Source organism: Rhododendron vialii, chromosome 11a, assembly GCF_030253575.1.
Source record: "Rhododendron vialii isolate Sample 1 chromosome 11a, ASM3025357v1".
Classification (NCBI taxonomy): Eukaryota; Viridiplantae; Streptophyta; class Magnoliopsida; order Ericales; family Ericaceae; genus Rhododendron; species Rhododendron vialii.
The window spans coordinates 21,479,928-21,506,020 of NC_080567.1; the positions used below are offsets into that span (position 1 = coordinate 21,479,928).

At 40.1% G+C, this 26,093-nt stretch overlaps 4 protein-coding genes and 1 long non-coding RNA gene across 6 annotated transcripts; 2 read left to right on the plus strand and 3 right to left on the minus strand.

Moving 5' to 3' along the window:
* Nucleotides 1-724: 724 nt before the first annotated feature.
* On the plus strand, nucleotides 725-1,367 carry LOC131307445 (dirigent protein 11). Its single transcript, XM_058333941.1, has one exon. The coding sequence runs from the start codon at nucleotides 817-819 to the stop codon at nucleotides 1,336-1,338; it is 522 nt and encodes a 173-aa protein (XP_058189924.1). The 5' UTR covers nucleotides 725-816; the 3' UTR covers nucleotides 1,339-1,367.
* A 527-nt stretch (nucleotides 1,368-1,894) lies between these two features.
* Nucleotides 1,895-7,014, minus strand: LOC131307444 (dihydrolipoyllysine-residue acetyltransferase component 5 of pyruvate dehydrogenase complex, chloroplastic). The gene is made up of 6 exons (XM_058333940.1): nucleotides 6,036-7,014; nucleotides 4,887-5,078; nucleotides 4,698-4,785; nucleotides 2,680-2,750; nucleotides 2,496-2,579; nucleotides 1,895-2,362 (listed from the first exon to the last, which is right to left on the minus strand). The coding sequence occupies exons 1-6, from the start codon at nucleotides 6,864-6,866 to the stop codon at nucleotides 2,258-2,260; spliced, it is 1,371 nt and encodes a 456-aa protein (XP_058189923.1). The 5' UTR covers nucleotides 6,867-7,014; the 3' UTR covers nucleotides 1,895-2,257.
* Nucleotides 7,015-10,482: 3,468 nt separating this feature from the next.
* On the plus strand, nucleotides 10,483-19,098 carry LOC131307447 (uncharacterized). 2 transcript variants are annotated; one of them, XR_009194134.1, is made up of 3 exons: nucleotides 10,483-10,605; nucleotides 14,006-14,087; nucleotides 18,838-19,098. It is a non-coding gene; the product is annotated as an uncharacterized LOC131307447 (long non-coding RNA). The 2 variants fall into 2 exon arrangements; XR_009194135.1 differs by lacking the exon at nucleotides 10,483-10,605 and adding an exon at nucleotides 11,830-12,239.
* LOC131307446 (sucrose transport protein SUC8-like) lies at nucleotides 12,891-17,926 on the minus strand. The gene is made up of 5 exons (XM_058333942.1): nucleotides 16,748-17,926; nucleotides 16,161-16,419; nucleotides 14,968-15,031; nucleotides 14,835-14,878; nucleotides 12,891-14,145 (listed from the first exon to the last, which is right to left on the minus strand). Exons 1-5 carry the CDS (start codon nucleotides 17,773-17,775, stop codon nucleotides 14,017-14,019), a joined length of 1,524 nt encoding a protein of 507 aa, XP_058189925.1. The 5' UTR covers nucleotides 17,776-17,926; the 3' UTR covers nucleotides 12,891-14,016.
* A 3,298-nt stretch (nucleotides 19,099-22,396) lies between the features above and the next one.
* On the minus strand, nucleotides 22,397-24,874 carry LOC131307449 (putative sucrose transport protein SUC6). The gene is made up of 4 exons (XM_058333943.1): nucleotides 23,420-24,874; nucleotides 23,249-23,312; nucleotides 23,125-23,168; nucleotides 22,397-22,791 (listed from the first exon to the last, which is right to left on the minus strand). The coding sequence occupies exons 1-4, from the start codon at nucleotides 24,632-24,634 to the stop codon at nucleotides 22,657-22,659; spliced, it is 1,458 nt and encodes a 485-aa protein (XP_058189926.1). The 5' UTR covers nucleotides 24,635-24,874; the 3' UTR covers nucleotides 22,397-22,656.
* Nucleotides 24,875-26,093: the final 1,219 nt, after the last annotated feature.

The following is a 26,093-nucleotide window of genomic DNA, read 5'->3' on the forward strand; positions in this document are numbered from 1 at the left end:
TTATCGTAATCCGATGGTGAGTCCACCACAAACCCGCATGCCGATTGGCCCACAGCGAATGCAGCATTTTTTTTTTTTAAACTGTCGTTAAAAAAATGCACGTGATGCTTTTGCTTTTGGGGATATTTAATGCGGGAGCTGGTTTAGAAGTGTATTTCTAGCAGATTTGGCTATATAACTAATCATCCCAAATGGGAAGTTTACTGGTTTAGAGTGATCAAAAGTTCTGAGTAGCTGCAACTCTCGTAATGGACTCTAAAGCATGGTCAAAGATTCTCTCACCCGGGTTGTAAGAATACTCTTTGACCGCGCCCCTGCATAACGCTAATTTCGGACTCTAAAGCACACATGAATCGTTCCAAGTCCGCCTAACGGGGCAACGCGTCCCTGCATAACTCTAATTTCGGACTCTAAAGCACACATGAATCGTTCCAAGTCCGCCTAATGGGGCAATGAGAGATTTCTGATAGGTGAATTGGAGAAATGCCTCATCCTTCTTGAAATATATAGCCATTTAGCCTAACCTAGAAACTTACAAGTTGTTAACCAACCCACACTCTTTTTGTCTCTCTTCTTTTTTAGTAATTCTCTACCACAGCAACAATTCCACTAACCTAACCTTTATGTATCATTCAGTGACACCCCTATCATATCCTACCCATTTTGACAAAAGTCAAGAGTCTGGCCTACAGATAGAGGTTTAGGTCAGGAAACCATAGGTGGATTTGGTAGCCAAAGCTTCTACAAAAACCTCCCATATTTGAGGTAACCCTATGAGGAGCAAGTCTCCAACGAAGCACTCACTGTATCCAAAATATGCTTCCAAACATCATATTCTGCACTGCAGTCTCTATAGCCATACTAACAGTTGCCCTCTTAACCTTATTCTCCCCAGTACCCCATGCAGAGAACCCCAATGATCCTTGGTTGGCTCTCTCTCTGTATATCCAACAATCACAAGTACCCAGCTCCGGTACAAAGCGGGTGGCACAATCGAGCGATGGAGCTTTGCTTTTCCACCGGAAACTCACGCAGGGGCCGGAAAACACTTCTCCGGTTATTGGAAAAGCTCAGGGCTTCATAATCCCTGTCCAGCACTTTGCGCATTCGGCATTCAATCTTATTTATCTCAGTTTTCATACACGAGAGTATTCGGGGAGCCTTAGTGTTGAAGCCAAGAATTTTGCGCACAAGGAGAGAGGAAAACTTGATGTTGTTGGAGGCACTGGTTCCTTTGCGTTTGCTCGCGGGTTTGCTGTTTTCACACAAATAGATCACGAATTCTTTCACTTAAAGCTACACCTTAAATTCCCCAATCGATCCCATATGATACCGTGATAACTTACACGTTAACGGTTCTATCATCAAGAATTACTTTCTTCAAACCTTCATGGCCAAACATGAGCCACTATACTAGTTCAAGAACTAGCCACTCCACAAAATTGTAGGCTGCATTCCTATTATTTTTCTAAACCATATAAATGGGAGTCTTATGTACTGTAATATGACTTCTAATATTCGAGCAATTTTTTTTCGTGAACAGAGGATAAATCCTAAAAGTGCTGAACAATACATCAGTTAGATGGTTGGAAATCAACGGCTGACACAGCTTTGAGGTCTAGGTTCATTTCTGTGTCAATTCAACTCATATTTCTATGAGATGAAGAGGTGGGTAAATTGAGATGCAGATTTTTTTTTTTTGAACAGCAAAAATGAGATGCAGAAGTTTAGTCCCATGATTGTTAACCCCAACTTGTATCTATACTGCATGATAGTCGGCATTTTGTGAAGTTCAAACCTTCATTGTCTGGGGTTATGTAATCTTCATTATGCAGCTCAAATTTTTGCTGGTAATGTCACAAACATCAAACCTTACCATTCAATTATCATAGTATTTGTTAAGTGGATTCCACTTGAAAGGAACTTCGTTATTGAAAATCTCCACGAACTGATCAATCCTCTAACAAATGAGTGACACTAAATCTGCGAGGAATCATGACTGATCTGGGTTTATGACAATTATTAACTACCTTCTAAATTCAAACTCAACGAAACATTTATGAAATGGGAAACATACAAATACAGCTGCTCTTCAAAAATCTGCTCCTGTTGTCCCTCAGAACCTTGATTTGAGCAGATAGTGATTTAAGTCTTAAATTTTCCACGATCTAACTCGCCAAAGCCCATGATGCTAATCAAAGAGACTAGAAGCAGAGGAACACACCACAAGGAAGTGATCTCAGACCGTACGAAGAAACTATAGTGTAAGATCTTTTGGATCCTCGATTATCTTAGATAGGGTTTGCAAGAATGCAGCCAGATCAGCACCATATATAACGCGATGGTCTGCCGTAACATTTACCTGCGGAAATTGCATTTCCCGGTGTTAGATTCAGTAGGTAATCATTCCCAAGCTTTTTCCAAATGGAAAATAATGGTAACTGAACAGACATTTTGGAAAACACAAAGAGGATTTAATCAAAAGAAATATCTACCTGCATCTGCGTCTTCATGCCAATCCGACCATCTTTGGTGGCAACAACAGCGGGGCTAGATCCTCCAACAGCCATGATTGCACCCTGTCATATAATATGGCAAAAATGTTTAAATTCCAGTAAATGCTTCAGGAAAACAACATAGCAGAGACCATAATATCCTAATTTCAATTCTTTTACTTACAGTTCCTGGCGGCAAGATGGCATCAAAGCGATCCACACCAAACATTCCAAGGTTAGAGAGAGTGAAAGTACCTGCAACACCAAAACGACCTTAATGAAACATATGCGGCAGTTAATTTCCATTCAGGTTTATTGGGGCGATCACTATTAGTTCTTGTAGAGGATATCATGGCATAATGTTAAAGTCATTCAAATGCAGCTACAAATTACAGAGTTAACTGCAGCGACAAGAAATCTGTGCTTAAATTACCAAAAAGACGCTATACACCCGAGCAACAGATAACAAGTACATTTATTATAACTTTACGGGGCATAGCACTACAAAATAATTTCCAATGAGCTAATATGTGGCCCATGATAGAGCAAAAGGGGAAGAAAAGCATTCTGAAGTCATCCTTCGTACTTAGCATTCGAGGCTTCTGGAAATGAGCATCACTATAAGAAAATACTCACATTCAAGAAGATAAATCATAGACCATCCTATCAATTGCTTACAATTAAGTACTCAACAAATTTCCATACTCATTCAGTTGACTGTCTTCACCAGCAGTGGCATGATGGCAGGTGGCAGCTAATGCTGCTTCAAGTGCAAATGTGTATCCAAATTATTTCTTTGGGGGGAAAGGAGAGTAATGGATAAGATACGCAATCCTGAACTGTTACAAATATATTCAAGGCATATGAAAAAGCAGAAAAAAAAAAGAAAAAAAAAAAGAAAAAGAAAAAAGCAACAAGGGAGGTAGCATCAGCTACAAGCAGCAAAAATCAATCTTAGCCAAGAAAGCAAATCAATTTTTTCTCTGATGTACAAGAAAGCCAATCAAATAGAATGTACTTAAAAGAAAACTACTCCAAATCCCTAATAACGAAGCTCCAGGTATACCAGACGGATTCAGTGATAATTAACTTTCTTTGCAGAACACCCACAAAACTCTACCACCAGCTTTCCTCTAGTGAGAAAAGTTGCACAAAAAAAAAGAGCTCCAAATAGCAGCCGCGTGACTTCAGCATATATGCCAATACTTACTGATTAATATATAAGACTAGCAGCAGGGTGGAACATCGTCAAGCTGTGAGCCAGCAGAAAATTAAAAATGAAAATAGGGCTGCAGGATATATATTAGAATCGACTGGAAGCCCATAACAGTTTAACTCCCCTTGAAATACGCTGAGTATTGATATACTGATATGAACACCAGCCAAGTTGCTATGCGTAATGTCATAATAATGTTCGAACCAAATGCTTCTGCTCAAATGCTATTTGAATGGGTCTCATATGTCATAGCGGCATTCCTTTACGTTATGCACACGATGATGGTATTTTAACCAAATACAGTGACTAGAGAAATTCATGACTTGGATTTAAAATAATCTCATAATAATGTTCGAACCAAATGCTTCTGCTCAAATGCTATTTGAATGGGTCTCATATGTCATAGCAGCATACCTTTACGGTATGCACATGATGGTGGTATTTTAACCAAATACAGTGACTAGAGAAATTCATGACTTGGATTTAAAATAATCTCATAATAATGTTCGAACCAAATGCTTCTGCTCAAATGCTATTTGAATGGGTCTCATATGTCATAGCAACATACCTTGTTATGCACACGATGATGGCATTTCGAGGAGCTTCTCTGATTAAAGAATCCATCTTATAGACAACAATATCCAAATAATGAAAAAGTAATATGTTGATTGACGAACCTTTGAGAAATTACTGTATCTATACCATATGTAGGTGGACTCGTATATTTAAATGGAGAGTGTGACAGAGAACTCATGGTATACTTGTAGTTCACTTTTGGTAAGTGTAGCTTACTTTAGTTTGAACCATCAGCTCCCAAATCAACACAAATTAAAAAACCGCCAATGAATATCAACCATCAGAGAAACAAATACCAAGTGAATTATGAAAATAGCAAGACCACAGGACATAATGCTTAAGCAATCACTAACTATTCCACACGGAAATAAGTTTACCTAGGAAGCATTAACGTGAATCAATCCTGATACCTGAATTGTATTCATTAGGTTGCAGCTGCTTGGCCCGGGCCTTATCAACCAACTCCTTCCATTTTCTTGACAATGAATATATGTCAACCTAAAACAAGATTTGGACAAGCCCTTTCTAAGTATAATGGCATACATACAGATACTGCAGTGGCAACTAAGATAATAGCAACAAGCTAAAATTAGCGTCACCTTGTCAGCATCCTGAAGCACTGGCGTAATCAGCCCACCATCAATGGCCACTGCAATGGCAATGTTGATACTGCTATTGTATGTAAAGCTCTTACCATCTCTACAACTAGAGTTCACAACAGGGTGTTTAACCAATGCAAGAGCAGTCGCCTTTGCTAGCAATGCTGTCATTGTCACTCCCTTCGATTTAATCTAAATAACACCAATGCAAATTCCTTACTCAAGTGACTCAATAAAAACACATGATACTATCAAAAACACATGTTTTCTTTAATAGAGCAGAACGACGAAAATGGAGCTGAACCCAACTAATTAGAACATACTGGTTGAATAACGAAAAAGTATTCACCTAGATGACCTCACAAATGCTAGAAAGCTAGAGTTAGATTTTGGTCCTTAGATTATTTGCCTTGTTAGAATTTGATATCCATTTCCTTGTGACTCAAACTCATTTCCCCAAGCCAAATCAAATGTAAACGTGTTAAAGCAAAAAATCAAAACCATGCCATGTTGCCAATGAGTCGGAAAGGCTATCCACGCTTATATACCAGGTTCTAAACCAGGTTCAGAGTCAATAATACCGATGTATGACTAACTTTACAACCCAACAATCCAGAACATAGATTCACAACAAATCCAATTGTGTGGTTAAAGGCACAAACAACTTTACTGAAGCATCTATCTCAAAACCAATTGGCAATAAATGGAATAAAGCTATTTAGAGGTAAAAATAAACCACAATGTCAACGAAACCCTATCAAAAGGGACGATTTTTTTCTTTTTACAGGAGACTCAAGTACAAAACTTGGTATAAACTATTGTGGGTCAGCCTGTCAGTCCATATCGCTATAATTTGACCCCGACTAGTGGACGGTGATTGGCCTCCGTGATTAATCGAGCTGCTTAAGCAGGCCCGAACACACTGAGGGGGCGTGTCCACTAATCTAAATTGATTAAATGGACTAAAGCCCGTGTTTTCTAGGCAGGTCATTCTCCTCACACACATCAAACAAAGAATCAAATAAAAAACCATTTAGCATAAACAACTTGAGTATTGCCATTAATGATTAATGTGTAGTCCAATAATATTGCGGAAAAGACACCCGATTTATCAACAAAATGCCTAATTTGGGGAGAAAATGTTAGTACCTTCTTGTAAAGAGCATCGAGTGCATCAGTACTGATGGTATACCCAACTCTAAAAGTCGGCACCGAAAGACTCTCCACCATGTTCCTACTCACCGCACTCTGCATTGTCGTAAAGGGCACCACCGAACCCAACTCAATCCCAGTACCTACCGCCGCCGCCTTCTTCCCCGGGCTCACGCCACCGATTGCCGCCGCGGCCTCGACATCCTTAGCAACAACCCTCCCCATGGGCCCACTCCCCACCACCCCACTCAACTCCACGCCCATCTCCTTAGCCAGCTTCTTCGCGTACGGTGACGCCACCACCCTCCTCCCCCCTTCCGACGCCGGGTGCACCGCAGACGCCACCGGCACCGCCGGAGCGGTCGAAAGAGTCGCCTGCGGCGGCGGGGAATTTGAAACCGGAGCGAGAGCAGGAGCGGGGGCAGGAGCGGGAGGAGGAGGTGAAGGAGAATTGGTGGATGTCGCTTTGGAACGGGCTGCGTCGATTTCGGCCTCGGTCTCGGCGAGGAGGGCGATGGCGGAGCCGACGGCGGCGACGGCGCCCTCCTCGACCATGATGGCGGCGAGGTAGCCGTCGTAGAAGGTCTCGACGTCCATGTCGGCCTTGTCGGACTCGACGACGACCACGGACTCGCCCTTGCTGAGCTTGTCGCCCTCGGACTTGATCCAGGAGACGATCTTGCCCTCGGTCATGGTTGAGCTGAGGGCGGGCATGAATATCTCTCGGATCTTGGCTTGGATTACTAGAGTTCTCCTTCTCGGGAGGGGATGGCGGCGGAGGGAGGGGGTGGAGGGGAAGAATGTGGTGGTGTTGAGGAGGCGAGCCATTGTTGGGGTTCTCTAGAGAGAGAATTTGGAGGGAAGTTGGGGGGATTTAGGAGAGAGAGTCAAAGGGAGTGAGGAGATCAATGGGGGTGTTTTCTCGATTGCATCGAAAGCAGCCGGAGGTCACAACCGACTCACAACCACCTTACCGGTGTCAAATTTGATTTGATTTGATTTTGGCATATTTATAGCACGAGAAAAACTTGTTTACAGAACAACTAGTAAATAAAATTTACGGCTGCTCAATCATGCTCAAAAGTGTTCAAGATTGTTTGAATTTTAAAAAAATTATTCTTGCGAATTGTTTTTTTAAAGTGTGTTATCGTTTGGATAAATAAGTTATAGTGGCTTATTTTTTGTTCTTATTTAAATTTTTTTCGTCTTACTTGGCTTATCATCAATTTTTTGGGGATTATTGCATCCCAATGACAAGAGGAATCTAAAAAGTAAAAAATTTTAACCGAAATCCAATTTTTTTGAATAAAGACGAAAAAATTGGCTTATTGATTTATTTTCGTCTTTATTCAAAAAAAATTGGATTTCAGTCAAAATTTTTTACTTTTTAGATTCTTCTTGTCGTGAGGATGCAATAATTTTTAAAAAAAAATGACAATAAGCCAAGTGATACGAAAAAAATTTAAATAAGGACAAAAAATAAGCTACTTTGGCTTATTTGTCCGACCACCTGTAGAGCAGTTTTCAAACCCATCTAATCCACTTTTAAGTTTCATAACCCATTAAGTCTACTAGTAATCCTAATGACAAAAATATCCCACCGAAGAAAATACCTTGATATGACGAGTCTTGATGAGCCTCTTGATGAGTGAATTTGGAGGTGGAAGATTTACCAGGGGAGGGGAGGAGAGAGAGAGGAGAGGCTCAGATCTGTTTTGTGATCTAGGGTTTCTCTCTCTATATGTTATATAGGAGGGTTTTTTGATTTTGAAAAATATTTCTTTTTAAGTAAATTGGAGTTATTAGGTTATATAACTATATTAGTGGACTAGAGGAGTTATGAAATTTAAAAGTGGACTTAGTTGATTACAAATATGCTATAGTGGACCTCCCACCAATTTTTTATTTAGTATAGTTCTCTGGGCTAAATTCGATATTTTGTATTTACTCCTTGAGTCCTTAAACTTTCTAAATCTATATTCACTTAATTTCACTTAATTTATGAGTATTTTGAAGGCTTATTTATCTTTTTGGTCCCCCACCTGTAAAGCCGTCCCTCTTGTCTGTTGAGATGGAGGGTATAACTGGTATTTCACTCCTAAACATTACAACAAAATTAAAAAAAACGAAAACGAAAACATTACTCCTATTTTCCTCCCAAGTGCTCTCCTCCACTGCTTTGCCCATTGTCATTCTCTTACCATCACCTCCAAATCCATCACCTACCACCGGGGGTGCACCCTATCTCCACCCCCTCTATTACTCCTTACGACGGCGCCAATCGAGAAGCACTTCACACTGACCAGCTCCCAAAATAGTCCAAAATCAACCCCTAGCATCAACCCCTTAAAACCCTCAAGTTAGCCCTCCACAGTGGTGACCAAAATGGTCACCTTCGTAAAAAACGACGACCCCAAGGGAACCCCCACCCAAACCGAATAGCAGACAGCAAAACACCCGCCGCGGTGGAATCGAGAATGAACAAGAAACACAAGAAATGGAAGGGTTTTAACAGTAGCAACACAAACCTCCTCAGCTCGACAACCACCCACTGCGCCGGAGCCACCAGTCCAACTGCAGCCACTAGCAGATCGAAAGATCGCCACAGTCACGAGCCACATCACCTATAAAATCACCACCACTCTACAAGGGACCACTTCGCCGTTAGGCCCGAGACCGGGTACACCCAGTAGTGTATCCGGCGGGAGCTTGCCGGAATGGAGTGGAATCAATAGAGATGGAGCCGAGGAGGGAGCGGAATCAACAAGGAGGACGGTGTTTGTTTTTGTCCAGAATGGAGCTCGCCGGACTGATGCATTTGTTTTTGTTTGATATTTTTAATTCCTTTTTTTTTTTTTCTAGATTGTTGTAGTGTTTAGGGGTGAAATACCAGTGATGCCCTCCATTTTAACGGACAAGAGGGACGGCGTTAGGGGTGGGGATCAAATTGACACATATTTTAAACATTGGGGACAAATATTTACATTGAAGACGAAATTGGCCACTCGCTAATACTTTGGGGACCAAAAAGGTAAATAAGCCGTATTTTGGCTAAACAATTGAGTCAAGTTATTGTTGTCCTTATACATTTTATTTGGACATTTATCAGTTATGTGTTTATAAATTTATAGATTATTGATTCGTATTACGAGAGGAATCCAAAAAATAAAGAATTGCGAACCAAACTTAAAGTTTTTTGAGTAAGGACAAAAATAACCCAAATGTTTGCCTGTTTTGAATTATCTTTGCCTTTAGTGATTTTTTTTTTAAAAAAATTGGATCATAGTTTTTTACTTTTTAGATTTCTCTTATCAACACAATCCAAAAATAATGCACACAAAATCGATGCAAATCAAATGCAAAAAAAATTGAATAATAACCAAAAAAATGATATGGCTCAATTATTTAGCTAAAACACTCCTTAACTTTGGATTCCAGTCTAATTACTGAATGAAAAGGACTGTTATCTTCCTAGAGTTGGCATTCAAGCTCATTCTCATCATTCGATAGAGTGATTTGTGCAAGACAGAATGGAGAATAAAAGTATTAAATCATATTTTGTTCTGCTATTTTTCTTTGAGACAAATCTATTTTGTTTATGCAATAATTGATGTTTGATAAAATTACGTTTTACATATTTATTTTACTTGACAAGCTCTATAAAATAAACGATTCTAATATATTATTGTTACTAACACAGGTCCAAACTGGATTGGGTGATAGATTATGCAATTGGTAAAGCTTGTGCACAAATCACAGAAAAAATAAATTTATCAAATAATAATTGGAACGTAGAGAAAAAATGAAAGAAAAAGAAAATAATAAGGACTAATTAAAGGAAGGTGCGTAAATTTATAGCCTATTTTAAAACTTGAAACTTAGAGGAAAAACTGAAAGAAAAAGAACATAAGATAAGAAAATGATTTTCACACCCCCTTGGTCCCCTATCCATTGACATTCACTTTTTGTCTTTTACTCATGTAAAATTACTAAACTGCTCTTACCTTTTGAGTTTTTCTATATGAAAGGTAAGTTGATAATTTCAAATGAATAAAGACAAAAAAAATAAAGTGCCAATAAATAAAAGGAGGGTGTTAAATTCATTTCCCAAAAACTAATCGAGAAGGAGATTTTGAGGAAAGTGTTGGAGAAATTTTTTTTTACTACAAAATTGCTATGTAAAAAGAAATATTACCGAAAATGACTCGGAGTACACTACTTATAACCGGTCGACCGATGTATTTATGACCGGTCATAAATAGTATATTCGGGGATCATTTCCGAGTAAAATTTCTTTCTATCTAGCATGTCTCTTTTTACCATGATTTTACTTCCTCAAAACGGAATTCAATTTTCCCTCCCGATCCATGACTCGACTTCAAGTAGAGTGTGCTACAGACGCGCAATATTCTCCCACGATTCAGCGACACTGAAAAGTTCGCAGGAGAGAGAGAGAGAGAGAGCTGAATGGAAGAGCTTAAATCGGTTGTGGGCGACCACATGGGTAGACAAATGGCGGTTCCCGACGACTCACTCGCCGCTCTCCGGACTGCCACCACTTTGGACGGTGCACACGCAGCACACCTCTCCTCTCTCTCTCCTCTCTCTCCCCCCCGCCTCTCTACATCTATATGTACTGTTGTGCATGCAGAAAGTGACTTCTGCCCCAATGGATTAAACGGAAGGTTATGTTTGCGAAAAGAATACATGACACCTTCTTGCCCTTTATATTTATGCAGTGTAGAAATATCTAGTTTTGGCATTAAGTTCAATTGTTTTCAAGATTGGAATTTGAGGCAGTTGGACCCAGGAGTTTGTAGACTCTGCATACAGTGTTTTAGTTCAAGGACTAGAATGAATAGAGAATCTTGAGTATGATATGAGTAAGATCGTCCACGGTGGTATGCCAATTGTTTTTAAAGTTAACAATGATGGTGCAAAAGATTACTCACAATGGTATAATCAAACTTAGCAACATTTTTAGAAATAATCAAATTTTGGGCTTTGGATAACCAAAACTAACAATCTTTTTCAATAATTAAAATTTGTGAATCCTACGCCACATAAGTTAACTAGTTCCAAAATTTATATACATACGTGTTTCAACTAGTATTTTCTTCTTCCCTTCTTCGCCCACTCTTTCTTTTCTGGTTAAGAAAATAAAATTGAAGAATAAAAATTTTATGTAGCCAAGCTTTTTCGCTACTCTATATCTTTTTCACTTCGCCAACAAATTATTTCTCTTTCTTTTCCTCCAAAAGTGAAACTCATATCTTTCGATCATCTACAATTCAATCCATCGTCGCCGGATTAAGGTGTTTCACTCTTCTTTCCTGTTTCTACTACCCACCCCCGAAAAAAGAAGAAGGAAAAAATCATAATAAGAGGGAAGGAAGTCACCGATTTTTTTTTCAAAATTAAGAGAAGGAATCGATATATTTTAACTCATAAAAAACGTAAATTGAGGAAAGTGAATAACGGAAAACAGAGGGGAAGAATGAAATTGTAGTGGACCTCATATTTTGATTATGGACTGGAAGTGACCACAGTGAAGCTTAACATTGTTAAGTTTAGCAACCTCTTAAGTGAATAATTAAAAGCTGATGTGTCAACTTTTGATTATTCTTTTTTGATTATACCGCTGTGGATGGCCTAAGGGAATGCCACTATTTCCTTTAGGAAGGGGATCTTTAGGGGTCATCAGGCACAGAGATACTTAGATTTTATTTATGTATTTATTTATTTATTGTGTGTGGTAAATTAGATGCGGAGAGTTTCTCCTTTCGTTTCGGACTGAGGTATGTCCAGTGTGGAGTCGTTTCGGTTTCTTTGTGACATTTGTTCCCATGTCCCATTTATTGTCTTTTCCATTTCTTGTTGTGATCTTTGTTCGATATATAAGTCCCCCGTACTTGCTTGTGTTCCGGCCACCACCGCCTCGAAATCGTGAGCGACTCCGACTATCAAACAACTGAGTGATACACATAAGATACAACCCCACATATTCATTGACATTTTTCAGATACTCTTCTTGTTGGTTTGAAATAGTCTTCGTAAAGTCTGTGCTGGAATTGAATCATTGCGGAAGAAAGAAATCAAGCTTGATTACCGAATTCATTCTGATTCGTTCTTTTTCATGTTATGAGTGATGCTGGTGGACGACCGACTGGGACTTCATTTCAGGGAAAAGTTTAATCGATGGTATGCTAATATAAAAAAAATAACTTTGACGAACAATTCATTTCTTTATCTTCCAATTATAACTGAGGTAAAACTTGGAGAAACCAAATGAAGTCCTACTATGCCAAAAGCATTCCTAAGAGTTGTACCTGTTTGGAAAGTTGAGTTCTTGTGTAGTGTTGCAAATTGTCCCACATCGATTAATTATCACCTTGAAAACTAGTATATGAGCCTCAACGGCCTCTCTTTTCATTGCCAATTGGTTTTGAGATGGATGCTTTAACATGCTATCAGAGCTAGATTTTTGGAGGCTTTTCCCTTTTGTTTGTGCCATAGTTGCACTTTGTTTTGTTGTGATCCATGTGTTCTGGATCCTTTGTTGACCTCTCCACGTGCGAGTCGGGGGTCGTACGTGGGGGGGAGTGTTGGAAATTGTCCCACATCGGTTAATTATCACCTTGAAAATTAGTATATGAGCCTGGACAGCCTCTCTTTTCATTGCTAATTGGATTTGAGGTGGATGCTTTAACAACACTCAACATTTTGTTGGTTGGCAGCTATTTATGTTTGTGGTAACTGGTAAGTTTGTTTAAGGATAGAAAAAACTATTACAAGGAAAACTGATTGATCAGTTTGTTGCTGGATACTAATGATCTCGATAAGAAAAAACTTATGCAGCCTAATAGTTAAGAGACCATCCAAAACAATCACAAGCATAGGAGACAGGGATTTGTAATGGCAAATACCCTCCTATCTGAGAAGTTACAATACGAAGTACTATGCATACTGTACTACAGTACAAGGTCAAGAATCAAGTACAACTACAAAATATAAAGACACGAGATGTTTCATAATTGATGCACCATGAGCATTTCCGTAGTCCCAATCTCTCTAAGTAGCTTGTTCCACTCGGAACTATTTTGTTCTGTGGCTCCACTCGCTTGGCAAGACCAACCCTCAAAATCAAAAAACAATCTTCTGGGTGTTTCTGGCTGATAAACAACCATGATCTCGTCTCCAAGCTTCAATTTGATGAATCTTCCTTGTGCTATGCCTGGTGTGATTATGTAGAGCTAGATGCTTGTGGAATGTACAGTGTAATCTAGGACTTGCAACCTTTAGAGATCACTAGGAACAGTCGATACCAATGCTCACAAAGCAACTTGTCCTGCCCACATGCTCACAAAGCTCCTTCTAGATACCTTCTAGTGTTGAATGGTTGTTACTTTTCTACCTAAAAGTTCCAGGAGGGTAAAGACTTAAATTGCATAAAGATGAAGATGGTCCGGATGGAAGTTCCTAGATGGGTTGAATGATCTGTTTTATGGTTGTTGAAAGTCTTGTTTCTGTTGGTTTTGTTTTGTTAAGCTGGTTGAAATTGTTCCTTAAGGTACATAGGCAATAGGCCGAAGCATATTTATTTATTTTTTCTCCAGGTTGTTCCCCGGAACGTATTTATACATATTAGGATAGAAAAGTTCCTAGATGGCAAGGACTCTCCTATTCAGTCTGTTAAAAATCTGTTCCTTTGGATTTTGTCTTGTTGAAATGGGAAATGGTTGAACGCATTGCTTCAGCTACATAAGTAATTTCTCGAAATATAAGAAGAGTGCCAATTCTCTTCTGAAATCAATTCGAGAACAGGGGTCATGTTGTTCAATCAAATGAGTTAGCATCACCATTGTATCAATTAGAACTTTCTCCATTTTCAAGATGTTAATTATGTATAGGTTTGTACACAGTGAAGAAGCTATATATACAGCTTTCAAAATTTCAGGCATTCACAGTTTTTGTTGAATTAAGTTGGGAGCCAGGCGAATGATAATATGCCACTTGCCGCCGCTGCAATGCCACCCATTACAAAGGCTGGTAAGTTTCTTCCTCCGAATAGCGCATCCAGTGGTCCACTAACCATAGCCACCACCATCTGTTTTCATAGCCAATTAACCGTATTAGTTGAGGGCCTTCAGGCTATTGTTATTGGTGTGATTATTTTGAAGGTAGCTGCAATGCCTACTTAAGGACCTTAATTTGTAGCTGCAAAACACTAAGAACTTTAGATCTGACCAAAAACTTGTACTATTAGGTGGAAAGCTCCCTTATGCATATTAAGCAACCACCCATTTCATACTCGACAATGTAAATTGGACAAAACAGTGTCATAAGATTCTATTAGTACTCTGATATTGTGTCGTGTTGTGTTAGTGTCTGTGCTTCTTATGTTGACCGCATCTCCCAATCACAACTGCTCGTGCATGGCATACTAATTAGAAGGGTAATTTGTACAAACCTGTGGTTGTACGTACTTTTCTTTTGCATAATGTTGTAATTGAACTGGATTCAGGTCATTCATTTAACCATACAATATCTACAATTGTATAGTATCTCTTTAATTTCAAACCTTTCATTTCCTTCTCATTTTGGATATACTTTCTGCACTTCTTTTATGTAGCTTTTCATAGAATCTTCCACTGTTGCAGTGTCATTTTTGGTATTACAGTACTTTCATTTCGATTCTTCACTTTAAAGGTCTCAACCCACAATTTAGGCACACACAGATTATATTAACTACTCCAACGTTGCTGTTATTTGTGTAACAGAACTTCGGAATCTTACCTGTGGTATCACGATTGAAAGATTTAGAACTCCCAAAGAAAGCCCTACAAATTTCAATCATCCAAGGTGTATTAGAAGGAGAACCTAGTTAGTAGCAGACAAATATTTGGTTCAGAGTTCACATAAGCTTTACCTTGACCTGAACCAACTGTGTTGGATATTATGGAAGTTAGAGCAAATGGAAGGCTATAAGTCACCTGCACAAATGAATGTGATAGCATTTCAGCACTCGTCGATGAGGCAATGAATTCATCTCTAATTTTAGTAATTCAAAGTTTCATGTAGTTTTCCAGAGGTAACAAGTTAGAACATTTTACATATATTTGTCACCTCCTCGTATCAATGTACACCTTTTCATGCGGTACCTCTTATAAAATCTACACATCACCCAGTTTTTTTATCCCTTATCTTTTATTTGACTATTAGCTATTGATTTCCTGCTTGAATCCAATTACAGAATAAATACGTCAAGGTGGCCTGGTGGCCAAGGTCCGTGACTTAGGGTTTGCTGATTCTAAGGTCTCAGGTTTGAAACCTCCCGGACGCTATTAAGTATTAACTCCTTTGAGGCTCGTCCATGTTGAGCAATTGCTCTGGCTTTAATTGGGCTCCTCGCAAGTGGGCGGTGGATTGGGCCTCCAAGATTAGTTGAGGAGTGCGCAAGCTTGTCCGGACACTTGAGTTATCGAAATATTAATTATAGATATTGATCATTTGCCTTTATCTATAACTACTCATATATGTACATAAACAAGTAAAGACTTATATATATATATGATTGCATCGATCGCTCATATTGGAACCAGAGAAAAATTTATACTCTGGATAATATTCAGATTTTGGTGCGTCCACAATGAATGCAGCAGAGTGCAAATATCACTTACTAGAAAGGGCAGCTGTACCAAGGGTAGAGGCCTTGAGGGGTTCACTGGGTTCAATAAAATGCGCTAATTTTTTTTTTTTTTTTTTACCTGTCGTCTGGTTTTTATTTTGTAATGTTTGCACCAGGTCAATCGAACGGAGCTAAAATATTTGAAAACTAACTTAAATTAGTAAAGTAGATACCATAGTCCTAAGATTACAGAATAAACCTAGCCCTAATTTTCAACTAAATAATAGTTATATAGGGTTTGTATCATAGGAACTCTCTGCGTGTTTGTTACAGCTGAACTGAAATTGTGTAACTGTCCCTGCTCACAAGGATCGAGTCAACGAATCCTTGTAAGATTGTTTTTGTCACAATTTAGGTCCGGTGTCTCTACGTGTAGTTTACTATTTATATATTTGAATTTGTAATGTTATGCCAAAGAAACTTGAGTAACTCACTGCTTGTGGGATACCCAACAAGAAGAAAAGCAAGTAAGAAGCCATCTTCACTTTCAAGGGCGGTTGCTTAAGCTCCCCACCACTACTAGTCGCGGCAGCAGTACTTCTGGCAGTCTCAGCCATCTGGGTAATCACCACCGTCAATCCCATACAAACTGCCAACAAAAGGTTGCCAATCCCCCACACCTGCTTGACGCCACCCAATATCCGCACCAGCGGCTCAATTGCCAACGATGTGATTCCCAGTGTCAGCACATACCTGATAAAATTGTTGAACTGAAAGGTTAGCGACGAAAACCAATTCTGTTAAGGGGCGGGGGGGGGACGGTGGGGTTCTAGTGCATCAGGTGGTTAGTTTTACTTTTGTACTACTACTAGGAGTTGAGGTATTTGTGTTTTTGCTATATTTGGTTGCATCTTGTGCTGTTGACAGTTTTTCCTGTGCTTTTGGTAGTTATGTCCATAACTAGAATGTTTTTTTTTTTTTTTTTAATTTAAATTTTGGATTGTTCCAAAATTTCCTCTGTAACATTTTATGGTGAAATGTTGCTTTCTTTTTGCCGATTAACAAAAGAATTAGCGCGTACCACAGTAGCCCGAGCGACCCTGCGCAAACGCCCTGATTGTATAACTCTCTCTCCTCCACATTCCCCTCGACGTTACCTCCATACACCTCCTTCCCCATCCAATCCGTGTCGTATAACAGGAACGGAAACCACCCCATCCAATTCAAACTCGTCAGGAAAAGCAAAATCCACATTGGTTTCGACAAGCTGAGCAACGCAAAACTCAGCTGCTTGAAGAAACCTGTTGACACCTCCTCTCCATGCTCCATGATAATTGCAACCTTTCCTTCCCTTGTAGGAGCCGCAATGGGTTCCTCCGAGACCGACGTGACGGCGACTGTGGTTACGAATGTCAAGATCAGGATAGATACGAGAAAGCATACCTTGAGGTTGGCACAATAGATATCGCACGCCTCGGTTTTTGTGAAGGGTAGGATACGGTAGAACTCGGAGAGAGAACCTGCCGCGTAACCGAGGATGTTTCCAATGGCCATGAAGAAGGCGAAGAGAGCGTTTGCGAACCGCGTCATCGCCTCGTCACCACCAGAGAGGTCGGCCAGAAGTGCCCTACAAGGACCTTGCAACGTATTGTTCCCTATGTCGAGCAACCAGAACCCTAAAACAAAAATCGTGACGGCAGCTGGTTTGGTTTCTTCGTCGAGGGTGTCACCGAGGAGATAATGACCGACGTCTGCAGCGAAGCCTATGAGAATGACGGCAACGGTGATAAGGGAGGCACCGGCAACTATAAAGGGGCGGCGGCGGCCATAGCGAGAGGTGCACCGGTCGCTATAGTAACCGACTGTGGGTTGGACGAGGAGGCCGGAAACAGGCCCGCAGAGCCATATGAAGGCGGCCCATTTGTGGGGGACGCCAAGGAGTTGTACATAGGGTGTTAGTAGGGAAAGCTGGAGTGCCCATCCGTATTGTACTCCGGCTGCGATGGAGGCAATAATGAGTATTTTTCTTACGGGGCTTTGTTTTTGGTATCCATCATAATCGTATTCATATGGCTCGGATTCAAAGTAGTACTCAGATTGATACACCATGATTGAGGATTACTATTCTCTCTACTCCTTTTTATTCTGTTTTTTGGTTCAATGCTGGGTACAAAGATATTGGGTAACAAGAACACAGTTTTTGGACATGGGAAGAGAGGGAGAGATTTTAATTCTTCCTGGTAGAGGAAAAGAGCTTATTGGGTAACAAGAAGACAGTTGTAAGAGAGAGAGAGAGAGAGAGAGAGAGAGAGAGAGAGAGAGAGAGAGAGAGAGAGAGAGAGAGAGAGAGAGAGAGAGATTGGTGGAGGGCCATAAAGTGTTATTCGGCTAACATGTCTTGTGAGGAGAAATAAAAGGCTAGGTTGTGGCTGAGACCTGAAATTGATTTTCGGCCAGAATAGCAGGTAAAAAAATTTCAGAATGATTTGGTTATGATGGGTTCATGAAATAAAATAAAATGGAAGCTATATTTTGGAATGTTTTGTTACATATTTGAAGAATTTAGCTTACTCCAACCCAAACCCAACTCATCAAAAGAGATGCATGTTATAGGCTGCACGGTTATCCCACAGATAAACCAAGGAGTTCTTCAAACAACTGAAGACTTTCAAGTTGCTCTTCTTCTAGAGCTCCTCAATCCAACGACAGGGCAATGGTGTCAAGTTGCTCTTCTTCTAGAGCTCCTCAATCCAACGATAGGGCAATGGTGGCCGCTCCGTTGATTACTCAGGACTACTCAGGACGACTAATACAACAATGTTTTGGCCATGCTTTCGTCAGGTAGCATCAATTTTGAATGCCAACTTAGCCAGTATCACCGTTTCCACCCCATTATTTTCCGCTTGAATCATTGACACAGGCGCTAGTAACCACGTGTTGTCACTTTTCTCATCTTATAGCCCTTGCACCAATCTGTCCTTCGTTAAATTACTTGATGGTTCCAATGCACAGATTACTCACAGTGGAACTCAGTGGAACTGCAAAGCTTTTCTCCAACCTTACAACTTGATCATGTGTTTCATCTTTCCATCTTTTAAATCCAATTAGTTATCCGTCTGTCATTACAAAGCTCCATCAGTACTCAGTTACTTTTCTTGATGATAGTTTCAGGACCTATTCACGAAGAACACGATTGAAATGGTAGAGTACATGGCAATCTCTACTATCTTCAAGCACCTTCTATACTCCCTGTTACTGTCACTCCCACCATTGACATTTAGCATTGGCGGCTTGGACACCCTTCTCGTCATAGAGTATTATAAATAGCTAAGATTTTTTCATCTGTTTCTTATTCAAATAACTATGAGCGGGACATTTACCCACGAGCAAAGCAACTGAGACTAAGTTTTCCCAACAGTTCCATTTCATCTAGTAAACTGTAAACCTTTTCAATTAATCCATGCATGTTGACATTTCGGGTAGTTTTTCCCAACCTTTTGAGTGGTGCTTGATTTTTCCTTACTATTGTGGATGATTTCTCACGTTGCACTTGGATATATCTTGTGTTACAAGTCTGACACAAAATACCACTTGAAATCCTTTTTTGCTACGGTGAAAACTCAACATCACTATCAAATCAAACATATATTTTTTGGTGACGGTGATGACTTTTTTTTTTTCCCGAAAATTCAACAGATCAGATTAGACCATGGGGTAGAATTATTATCCAATGAAATGCAACAACTTTTTTTTCCTTCCAAAAATGGTGTAGTTCATCAACGCAGTTGTGTGTCTACCCCACAACAAAATGGTGTTGTAAAATGCAAACACCGACACCAATCTCCTTTTGGGGGAAGTGTATTCTCATAGTTGGGTATCCATATGCACAAACGGGTCACCGGATCTATGCATGATATCCAAACCAAAACCATTTATATGTCAAGGGATGTTGCATTTCATGAAACCATTTCCCCTTTTTGAGATATTCTTCAAATGCAACCCCGTCACTAGCTATCCCTTCAACTATTGAGGATCATCCACACTTTGACAATGCATCTATTCAACAAAATCCCCCATTGTTCCGCCACAACAAAGTTAGTAACAAACAAGACGACCTTCAACGCAGCCAACGACTTGAGGAACCATTAACTGAACCTACCAATACTCCATGTTATATGGGTGATTCCATGGGTCCACCACTTACCCTTCATTCCAACGACGGAAGCCATCTTACCTTCACGATTGCAATTTTTCTCAGCTGTTGCTAATGCTACACTACCATTGTTAAACGGATAAGTAGTCTTTACCCTCTTGATATCACATATAGTAACTTCTCAGTTGCACATCGAGCCTTTCTTTCAGCCATTAATTTCCTCCGTAGAAGAGCCCAAGTCATTTTCTCAAGCAGTAAAACTCCACACTGGCGTAAGGCAATGGTTGCAGAAATAGCAGCTTTGGAAAAGAATCACACATGGACTCTTTTTCATTTACCCTCCAACAAAAGCCTATTGGGTGCAAGTGGCTTTACAAAATCAAAATCGATATGATGGTAACATTGATCGTTATAGAGCTTTGCTATATATGCTGCAAAGGAATTCACACAAGTTCAAGGGGTCGACAATCACAATCACTTTGCACTTGTAGCCAAACTTATCACAGTTCGGGCTCTTTTATCTATTACTGACATGCTGTTGTTAAAAATTGGTTCATTCAACAACTTGATGTCAACAATGTATTTCTCCATGGTGATTTGGATGAAAAAGTATATATACATGACTCTTCCACCAGGGTTTGCTCGATCGGGGGAGACTTGAGTGTGCAAGTCATGCAAAAAAAAAAATTCCTTATATGGATTGAAGTCGGCATCTCGCCAACGATTTGCCAAGTTCTTGTTCGTCAAGATGGTTTTCCTCAATCACATGATGATTATTCTTTGTATACCTGCGTTAGAGGACAATCTTCGGCATTTGTTCTAGTATATGTTGATTATATAATTGGAACTGGAAATGGTCCTTCAGCCATTCAACATCACAAACAGTTTCTTGAGAGGCATTTATTCATGAATGACTTTGGTCATCTCAAATACGAGTACTTAATTGGGTTGAAGTTGCACGATCTGGACTAGTTGCAAAATTTTGAACTCATGTTGTCCTGCATGGCTGATTTAAGTGTTGAAGTGCTCAATCCGACTTCAAACCAGGGCTCAAACATTGCCCGATTCTTTATGGATCTTGCACTCGCAGTGCTTTGGTTGTCTACTTAAATTGTAGAGAATTTCATAACCATTATATAAAAAATTTGCTCATATGTTCGTAACATCAAGGTTCTCTTTCCGATTTCCTTCTCTATAGACGCAAATCGGGGATGGTGTGGTTCGTCCATGCTTTAGACACCGTAAAATTGAACCAAGAATGAATCAATTAAACCCATTTCCCCCAAGATGAATGCATCTCAAATTCACATTAAACAGTATCCGATTAACGTGATTTTTTGGCGTGGTCAAAGTTCTTGATGAGCTCTAAAATGTGAACGATTTTGATTATTTACGTGGACTCGCAAAGTGGCCCAAAATGGCTGAAGCTAGACCGTCTAGTCCAATCCAAATGTTGGACTAGAGGATCCTGAACCCCTATCAAATTATTTTAAGTTGTTCTTTTGTCCCCCCAAATTTTAAGTTACATTAACCACTTATGATTAGAATGGAAAACAAGCGTTCTACGCACGGCAGAAAGAAAGAAAATTCTATTATGTTTAAAGTTATTATAGCTTTGGGTAAAGTCTTGTTACCTTATTTATACTCATTATTTATGATTTAGAATTAAATGTAAAAATTTTAATGAGAGAATGTTTGAGCATGAAAATAAAGCTTGAGAGCTTTCTTCTAATATTTTATATTTAGAGAGCTGATTTTGGAGCTCCCTTTTTGATATAGGCACTCCAAAATTTAATGAAGTTACAACACCACCCTTTTCAAGATACAAAAATTACTAGAGGCACTCCACCCCCAAATTATCTCCTCATTTATTGAGGCACTTCAAATGGAAATACTCCACAAAACCAAATGGAAATCAAGACACAAGATCTTCATGCATGGCTAGAATTCTCCAAATAAACATTGCTAGAATAGCAAAGCAAACCCAAAACCCAGGGAGCAACAAACAGCTAAGGTTTGGTGGGTGGCTACCGTCTTCATATTTTTTTCTTCCGTTAACGAGGAGGCAGAGGAGAAGAGTAAAGTAAATCTTGGAGCACCTGAAGTAATTCTGGGAGCGCCTAAAGAGTAAAGTAACTTGCAAAAGGGTAGTTTTGAAAAACACTGTAGCTTGGAGTGCCTGAAGTAATTCTTGGAGCGCGAATATCAATTCCCTATATTTAACTTTTGATATTATCAAAAGTTTGGGGAAGAAAGAGATATGAAAATGAATCATAAAATTGAACCAAGAATGAACAAATTAAACCCATTTTCTCCAAGATAAAAGCATCTCAAATTCATACTAAATGGTATCTGATTAAGGTGATTGCGTGGTCGAAGTTCTCGACGAGTTCTAAAATGTGAACAATTTTAATCATTTATGCGGCTAAAGCTTGACCGTCCAGTCCAAATGTTGGTGTTTGGACAAGAGGATTCTGATCCCCTATCAAATTGTTTTAAGTTGCTTTTTTTCCCCACTGTTTTATGTTACTATATATAACGCCACTTCTTATTAGAATGGCAAATACAATGCAAAAATTCTGGAAGAACAATCATTTCATTGCCAAGATATATAGTACACCATGAATATATATAAGCAAAATTTTACATTGTCAATCTTTATTTATTACAGTACAACTCAAAAAATGACTCATCCCACTTGAAGTCCCCAAAGCAACAACATGAAATTCGGAAATCGTGTTAGGCATTCGTCGTTTGATTCTTTGTGCCCGATGAGGCATATGTACACAAATTCACATTAGCAACTTCTGGGGAGCTTCAAATTATTATGCATTGTTTCAAGCTGACGATGGGAGAATTATGAAAGCACAGACCGCACTTATTGCAGATGCAATGGCTCCAAAAAGGAACCCAGGAATATTACCACCTCCAAAAGCTGCATCCAACGGCCCAACGATCACCGAGACGATCATCTGTTTCAACACATCGTACAGCCAAATTAGCAATGATCGTGCCGATTTCGGCAATAGAAAGAAGGGTAAACCATACAGTGTCACGCTTATGTTTTTGTAGTATTTTGCTATGCTACATTGCATTCCAAATTTTAAAAAATGGCAGCTGTCTTGATCAATTTGTTAAAACCATCTTAATGCCAGAGTACTTAAAGCGACTGTGACCCTTAACTTTTTTGAATCATTTTCTGGTACTGCGATTTATCGAGTATCACAAGGCCAAAAAAAACCCGTTAGGGATCGGCCGCTATTTAAAGCCTTGATTGCGTTCATTTGGGTAGTCCACAATCTTACCTGGGGGATACAAATTGAAATATTCAGGAGCCCCAAAGAAAGCCCTGCACAGTTCAAACAGCCAGTCAGTTAATCTTGTTCTCAAAGAGTTAAATTTGTAGCTCAAAACTGGAGCGAGCATTACCTTGGCCGGCTCCGGCAGTGCTAGAATATATTGAAGCCAGAGCAAATGGAATGCTAAAAGTCACCTGCACACACATTTAGGGGATCAAAAATTATTCTGATTGTCCAAAACATAATTCATATTGTGGTGCTCTGCCAAAACTGAGAATTTAGAGGAGAGAAAAAAACTAACCGCCTGGGGGATACCAAACGCGGCAAAAAGTCCCACCGCGGTTGCCTTGATGTCGGAAGGTGGCGGCAAAGAGGCTGCACCGCGGGCCTTCTCCGCCATCTTGGTGACCACGTACGTCAATCCCAAGCAGATAGCCAAAACCAAGTTTCCAAGCCCCCAAACCCGCTTCACGTGGCCGAGGCATTTCGCCATCGGCTCGATGGCCAGCGACATAATCCCGAGGATCACGGCATACAGCATCAGCCCCAACGATCCGACGCTAACTCCTTGATCGTACAGCTTCACTTGGACATCGCTTCCGCTGGGATCGCCACCGTAGATCTCACGGCCCATCCAGTCGGTATCGTACAAGAGGAAAGGGAACCATCCGATCCAGTTCAACGCGGTTACCAGGAAAAGAAGCCACATTGGCTTAGGAAGGACTTTCACCGCCGAGCAAAGTTGCCCGAAAAATGGTACAGATTCCCCTCCTTTCTCGAGCTCTTCCTTTGTTATCGGGGTCTCTTTCACTATCGTGCAAGCGATTGTAGTAAGGATTAGAAGGAAGAGGATGGAGAAAATGAAGCATGTTTTAAGGTTGGCGCAGTATATGTCGCATGCCTCGGTTTGCGTGAAGGGAAATATTTTGTGTAGCTTAGGGTAAGATCCAGCCGCGTATCCCAACACGTTTCCGACGGCCATGAAGAAGGAGAAGAAGCCGTTCGCGGCGCTGATTTTGGAGTGGTTGTTGGCCGATAAGTCGGCCAGGAAGGCCCTGCATGGTCCTTGCAACGTGTTGTTGGCAACATCCAGAATCCAAAACCCAAGCACGAACATCACGACTGCTCGTGGTTTGGTTTTCTTGTCAGGCGAGTCGCCGAATTTCCTTCCCATGTCGGCAGCCCAGCCGATGAGGAAGACGGCCACGGCAACGAGGAGGGCGCCGGAGACTATGAAGGGACGGCGGCGACCGAATTTCGAGGTGCAACGGTCGCTGAAGTAGCCGACGATTGGCTGGACCAGCAGGCCTGAGAGGGGCCCACAGAGCCAGATGAAGCTGGACCAGGTGTGTGGGACGCCCAGGGTCTGCACGTAGGGTGTCAATAGGGACAACTGCAGGGCCCATCCGAATTGGACTCCGGCGGCGATGGAGGCGACCAGGATAAGTTTCCCGATCGGGGCCGGGGGGCCGTTTGAGTCGCCGGAGGCGGAGGTGGTGATTATTGCGTGCTCCATGCTTTTCACATTCACTAATTTTTTTTAATATTTTTTTTTCCTATTTTTGTGGTGTCTAACCCTCTTTTGGAAACTCTTACCCGTTGTCTCTAATCGCTGGTGGCCTGAATAGGCCGTACCGGAAGGTGGTTGATGGGGAAATGAAATTAGTTCCGGCCAGGACTAGAAGTACAAGGGAGAGGAGGGGGAGAGAGAGACCACACGGGGGTAACTAGGGATGGGATGAGATGAGAGTAAAAGGCAATGTGCTGGATGTATTTATAATGTGTGGGGAAGAGAGAGAGATGAGAGAGAAAATAGCTTATTGGATAACAAGAGAGTTTCAGAGCGAGAGAGAGAGAGAGAGATTGGCGGAGGGCCATAAAGTGTTATTCGGTTTACATGTCTTGTAGGAGAAAAAAAAGGCTAGGTTGTGGCTGATACCTGAAATCGATTTTCGGCCAGAATTGTTGGTAAAAAAATTTCAGAATGATTATGTTATGATGGGTTCATGAAATAAAAGAGGAAATGGAAGTTATATTTTGGAATGTATATTAGAAGAATTTAGCTTATACGTGTTGTGCACCATCTTGACCGTCCGTTCGGCCATTTGACAATCTAGATCTCATTTCGACAATAAACGATCGAGAGCCGTTATTGCCAAGATGAGATTTGAACTTTCGGATGATCGAACGATGGCCCGAATTGTGCAAAATACGCATGGCACTGCACAAATCCCCCAAGTTGCCCGATTTGCATCGGTAGAGAAGGAAGTCAGAAAGATAACCTTAATTGATGTTACGAACATATGAGAAAATTTGTATATAATGGTTTTGAAATTCTCAATTCAAAGTGTGCATATAATACACACCTAAAAGGTGCGGTGTATTGTAATATTTCCCGATTTTTGTACATTCTAAATCATTCCACATTTTATAGATTTACAAAGTTACCCTTGATGATGTAGTAGAAAATTAAATTTGATGATATTCGTCATTAGTTAAAATGTACAACTAATTTGGGATATCTTAAAAAGAAAAGATGGACTAAAATTTTGGGACGAAGGAAGTCTTATTGTTGAATCTTTAGAGCAAGTACACCAGTGTTTAGGTAAATTACCTTGTGAATAGTTCACAAATCTTGTTTAGCGCCCAATTTTTTCTTTCACAACTACACTAATACTATCTATTTTACCTAACATTAATTAAAATATACATTTTCAATCTTTTCCTTTATTCTTTTATTTTTATCATTTTTTACCAACCATTTCCACCAACCACCCAACGATCTTCTTCTTATTTTTCTCTGCAGCCCAACGGTCAAGTGGTACAACAAGGTCAAGTGAACCAAAAGCAATTATTTCAACGAACGGTAAAATTTTGGGAAAATTTTATAAATGGTCCCTCTAATTTGCACGAATTCTCATTTTCGTCCCTCTAATATTAATTGTATCAATTTTAACCCTATAATTTTCATTCCA